The sequence below is a fragment of the Eublepharis macularius genome, chromosome 2 (genome assembly GCF_028583425.1).
Source record: "Eublepharis macularius isolate TG4126 chromosome 2, MPM_Emac_v1.0, whole genome shotgun sequence".
Lineage (NCBI taxonomy): Eukaryota > Metazoa > Chordata > Lepidosauria > Squamata > Eublepharidae > Eublepharis > Eublepharis macularius.
The window spans coordinates 184,018,214-184,024,297 of record NC_072791.1 but is presented as its reverse complement, the minus strand read 5'-3'; the positions used below and the strand labels follow the sequence as shown (position 1 = coordinate 184,024,297).

Genomic DNA, 6,084 nt, shown 5'->3' with positions numbered 1-6,084 from the left:
GAGTTACTTTAGTCAAAGCCCTCTGAAATTAATGAGCTTAGACTCTAGTAACAGCTACACTACATGACTACTGGTTTACACAAGGAGCTGGAATTGACTATCACCTGTGCTCATGGAAATATCTAAAACTCTTAATACTATATATTCATTCAACTACTTTCTTGAAATGTAAATTTATTTTGATTTTAAAATAGTGCCCCCCACCCCCGAAAGACAAACTGATTGTGTGCAGTATGATTGAGAACCTGTTTGGGTATGTGGAAACTGCTCAGATGGAACTGGAGTCACTCATTTTTATAACTTTTTAAAAGCAAAATCTCATCAAAATCAATGTTTTATGAACATGATATGCATAACATAGAGAGGCAGCAGGCTTAAGAGTAGTGGACTAGGATCTGGGACAGCAGGGTTTGAACGCCCACACTGCCATGGAAAGTTGCTGAACGATCTTGGACCAGTCACACACCCACTATCTAACATTCTACCTCACAGGGTTGGCTGAGGATAAAATGGAGGAGAGGACTAGGTAAGCCGGTTTGTGTCCCTGTTTGAGAGAAAGGTGGGTGTAATGATTTTAAGTAAATGGGTGCATGTGTCTTTAAATGCTTGGTGTGATATAGGTGAAGAGTGAGTGATATCATTGGTTGATGACCTAGAGTGGAAAGAACATTCAGTCAGGGAAAGAGAGGCTAGCTGTGTGCTGCCATATAAGTATTACTGAGAGAAATATAACCTACGTGGAAACCTGATCTGAGTATGTTTGTGAAAGAACATTCAGTCAGGGAAAAGCAGGCAAACTGTGTGTGAAGCCTTAGAAGAGATCCGTGTGAATGAGTTTAAGTGAAGTAACTGTAAGAACTGAGAACTACTCTTACGAAACTGATACACTTCTTAAAAAATAAAATTTAAATAAAATGCTTTGGAATATAATATTCCTGGTGGCAGCAATCTACCCAAGAGAAAGAAGGGGTTGTAACAGTGGGGTATAAATGGAGTACATGAGTAAAATAAGTAACTTAGGCATAATAAAACTTAGAAAAGAAAATGCAAGTCATAGTAGTCACTTAATTTTTTTTATTCATCTTTCTGTGGGAATAGGGAGAGAGCATACATTTTATACAATATTTAACAATCACTTTTATCCAGGATGGGGTGTGTTTGTTTTTATATACTTGCTAAAACAGCAAGTGCAAGTTGACAGTAGTACAACAACCTGTGCCCAGAACACTGACAAGTACAGAGTAAAGCTAAAACAATTGCTTACCGATATCTTGAGAGGTAACAGATCTTGTATGGACTGAGTGTGCATTAAAAAAAAAAAGTAGTACTGCTGGTTGAGTATCTTGAGGTAAATGGTGTTCCAACAAGGATACTGTTTTTATCATTTTGCCCATAAGCCTATACATAGCTTTCTGCACCGTATACCAAATATTCCTAATAAAAATGCATTAAAAAGGTTAAAAAGAGAAAACTGGAAAAAAGGTCAACCAACCAGTCACCTCACTTCGTTAAACTACAATCAGCAATTTATTCTGTGTAGAACTGTAGTATGAACAAATATTTATTACTACTACATCTGATTACACTTTAGTAATGCAAGAGATACTCCACATGGATTTTGCTATCAAAGAAGGTACAAAGTTGTGTATTTCAATCCAGACTCATTTTCAGAATACCACCATGAATGAGAGCGCTAGCTCAAGAACGCCAACAATTACGAGGCACGATCTGTTCCAAAATGCTAAGTTAATATTTAGTAGCAACTGTACAAAGAGTCGTCATGCATCATGTGATATAAAATTCTTAGCATGTAACACAAACTGAAAAGGTATTGCAGGGTTTAAACTTTGAATTGACCACAAAAATTGGCTAATCTGTTAAATCCTGTGGCAATTATATGGCAGCCAACTAAGTAGACACAGGCAAGCCAAAGACAACTGAAAGCTTGAGCCAGGGGCCTAGCTTTTCATCACAAGTCAAAAATACAAGGTAAACCACCAGAGCTGGCCATATCCACACAAGCTGTATGATTCAAACACGTAAAAGCAACAATGGTCACAACATCTGCCAAAAAGCAGAGCATCTTTCCTAGCTCAGACATTAAATGTTGGCTTTTATTTATGGGTCTTGGCTCAAGCATATAAAATTTGCCACCTCTACATTTACTGCACTGTAAAGTTGGAATCAAAAAGGTGTTGGGATTCCCTGCAAGACAGTGTTTTAAATATGGATTAACACAGTTTAGTGAATTTTAGCAGTTTCACCAAATCTGTATAAAAAAGTTTTCCATGTTCCATTTCTGAGTAACGTGGTGGTATTCTCTTTAAAAATTTGAACTCGGTAGTTCAACATACCAATCTGGGAACTTTCAGAAGCATCTGATAAGTATGAAAAGATGCATTACCCAGTTTGATTGTCAGTTTTGATTTCCCCCATATCACCTGCAAACAATTATGTTCACAAAAATATGTAACAGTTTCCACTTGGCTCAGGGGTTCATATTTGCTGTAAAGTTGCTTTATGAAAATTTGGAATGGATTTCCAACAGACACAAAACTGCATTTATATTTTCAAATAAAACACTGTTTTTGTATTTACATGTTTTTGGCTAACCAATTATGTTGTTCCTGTATTTTCCTAGTACAGATCCTCCCATCTAAGGAGAAATATATTAAATCAACAATCAACCATTAAAAAGTTCAGCTCTTTTCAGTCATGACATCTTTAGTTGGGGTTGACATACTGAATCCAAAAATTAAAACAAGTAAATATGCAATTCAAACACAATATAAGAAATAGTCCCCTGCACACATTGTCAACAAAGTGAGCAAGTTTTGCTCAATAGTATGTTTCCCAGTTACGGCACGGGTTTCTTATGACTACCATAAAACCATGAGACAAAAACAGTAAACTCTGGATGGTGTGCCAGTTGCCTATAAACAACTCTGCTGTTAACCCCTTCTCCTCCTTGCTGTAGAGAACCAACGACCAAACTCTTGTTTATAAATAATTCCTCTTTGATCCCAGAGATCCAGTACATTTTTTAAAAACACTGGTTTAATAAATAACTGATTAGAAGAGAACATTCACAGTGAGCTCCTGATTGTGACTTTTAAAAAATTCCTTATAAATCTAATGCGTGGTTTTTTTAAAAAATGACCTGACCAGAATCTCAGAATACTGGCTACCGTTCAGTTGGTAAGTTTTATAATTTTAGAAAGTTAACTAACTTTGGCCTGTATAAACATAACTGATCAAATAACTGTAGTGTATTATTACTTTGAAAAGTACTTTGGCACCTGTCCACTTACTGCCCATTTTGCTTCAGTTGGTATGGTAAGGTTCAACATCTTAAATGCCTGTAAGTCTTAAACACAGGAATTAGGAATTAACGTTGTAGGGCTTTTTTGCTAGACTGTGCTACATCAACATTTCTACAGAAGTCATTGCATATTTGATGGTAAGCATTTTTTTTAAAAAAGAAAGGTGGGGTATGTTCTCTGTGACCACAGGATGAACCTATGCATCACAAACATCAAATATTACTCTGACAAGTCGGCACCAAAATCAAGTGTTGTGAAGCTGCGAAGGCAACGTAAAGAGTGAGGAGTTCTGGGTAATGAAGATTCCTGAGGTGATCCTGAAACAGTGACACAGTAGTTACTGTATTCTGTTTAGTGAGACAGAAAATAGGCAGAATATTTACATACATAAATTGGAAAAAGCTTATTTAAAAAGAATTAGAAGAGCTTTCCAGTGCCATAGCTCACATGAAATTAAAAAAAAGTCATGCTTAAAATTTCAAATAACCGTCTTGACACAGCAAACCTAAATAATATTTAGTAAAATAAACATATACAATATTTTGGAAACTGGAGGTAAAATAATGCTTTAAACTAAAAATGGGGAGTTTGCCATTTCAAACACAATACTTTTGTATACGCAAGCTAGATCAAGGAAGGCTAACACACTGTTTTAGGAATGGCCACTGACTGTTGGCATGAAGCACAGCTTACCAATTTTTTAAAACACCATGAATCTGTAATACATCATTTACAAAATGAGGATCAATTTATTATTTCAGTGTTGTTAGTGTTGTCAATTTCACAATTTAGCAGAGGTGGAACTGAGGTATACCTTGTTGAGGGAGGTTAAAGTAATGCTTGGAAGCCTTTTTACTAGATCCCACTTTGATTACATAGAACAGCAGCACACTAAACATTCACAAGCTGTGTCATATTGGCATTACAATAGTCATTATATAAACACAACAGCAAATGCAATAAAAACAAGTTACCCTTTTTCTTAAATCTGAAATGAAATGTTTGATTTAAAAAAAAATAGCAGTAGTTCATTTTAAGGAATTAGTCTTTTCTGACATATAAAGAAATACAATGTCAGCTTTTAAAATGCCTGACTTGCCAGGATAGGTCCACGTTCTTCGAATGTTCATTGACATCATTCTGCCACTTCTCAGTCTTGTGTCCTTCATATGTAGGGAATGCAGTAAGCCTCCTGGATCCATGTCTGGAGTAGGGCAAGGAAGTGTCTTCCTACCAACACTTCGAAGGCAGACTTACCATTCCAAATTTCACGCAGAAAATTATGCTGACCAGAAACAGGCCCGTTAGCTTAGCAGCTCCATAAGCAGTTCAGAGTGTCTCGTTGGTCATGATGTGTGACCGCTGTAACTATCATAGACTGGATTCTTTGGGAGGAAAGTCCACATTTGTCACCATAGTGACCACAGTCACAATGTCCTCTGTTGTTATAATGTTTGTTAGTCTTTGCATCTGAATAATCCGTTCCTCTACACAACCAGCTGATAATCGGGCTTCTGCATCATGATCCCAACACTCTTCTATAGTTTCACAAAGCATTGCCATTCCCTAAGAAAAAGAATACTGATGTATCAGGCCGCTGCATTTAATTTGAATACAACAGATGAGATCTAAAAAGCTGTCCAGCAAAAGAATGATTTAGCAGAAGTGAATCTCTGGTTCCAACTCTTAGAAAACTACTAAAATTCTATTTTAAAATACATCTGAAAGCAACACATACTATCTTCCCACTTGGGTTATTGTAAAACTCTATGTAAGGAAACTGAAAAATGAAATGGGTGCAGAATTTTTCAGCCTATTTTTAGTTACAGCAGCCAGCAAACAGCATATGTATATTTTTGCTAAACAGTATTTATTATGAATTAATTTCAAAGCCATAGCTACAACTTATAAATTCCTACATATTTAAAAAGTGTCTCATATTGTGCAATCCTCCTTGTCCTCCAAGGTCAACAACTGAAGAGACCCTGCTCTGGGTTCCCCCATTTACAAAGTAAAGTGTATGAGAAGTTTGCATAGGCTTTATATGTAAAAAGGTGACCTCCCCCCGAAGGAAAGTCCCAATTAAATACCACATAATTCTTTGGGCAATTCTATTTCATTCTTATAACCATATTCTAATACTGGAGAGCATAATAAAGACTGAAATCCAAGCTACTCTCTCCTGCAACACCAGCTCTCTCAAGTCACAGTGCGCAATATAACAAAATGTAGTCACAATTTATTTCTGATGAAATCAATTTAGTCAGTTATGAGTAAATCCCATTCATTACTTTAATATTGCCAGGATACTTTCCAAATATCTTGCAAACAAGAGGACAGACACATTAACTGATAGTAACTGCAATGAGTTATACAGCTGAATGTCTGAAGACAATTTAAATGAAATGCAAATTCTGGAACTTATTGTGTACTGAAGGTTTTGTTTTGTTTTAGGTTTCAAACAGAAGCTTCAGTGTTATTTTGCAAGCTCAATCATATTACTTACAGCATGTTTCTGCCAACACTCTCTCAAAACAGGCCTCTTCTTTTTATGTACTACAACTTCCTGCATATCTTCAAGGGAGGGATGCTGGCCCACCTCTTCTTCAAAAGGCAGCATATACTCATCCACAGGTCCTGTATTTTAAATAATAAAGTGTTAGATAAATATATTTATAACCAGTTCTTCAGTTATGCATCTCAGGCAGCATATAAGAGATTCTCATCTCAGCCTATTATCCCAGTGAGGCTGAGTAGGCTA

General features: G+C 36.2%; 1 protein-coding gene across 1 annotated transcript in view; it reads right to left on the bottom strand.

Annotated features, from left to right (window-relative positions):
- Positions 1-1,054: 1,054 nt before the first annotated feature.
- The window catches only part of ACVR2A (activin A receptor type 2A), a 79,089-nt gene continuing 74,059 nt past the window's right edge, over positions 1,055-6,084 (bottom strand). Inside the window, exons 10-11 of the mRNA XM_054971029.1 lie at positions 5,830-5,960; positions 1,055-4,889 (exon numbers count right to left, since the gene is read on the bottom strand). Of these exons, the coding sequence (XP_054827004.1) occupies positions 4,695-4,889; positions 5,830-5,960 (326 nt within the window). The 3' untranslated portion in view covers positions 1,055-4,694. The remainder of the gene's footprint in view (positions 4,890-5,829; positions 5,961-6,084) is intronic.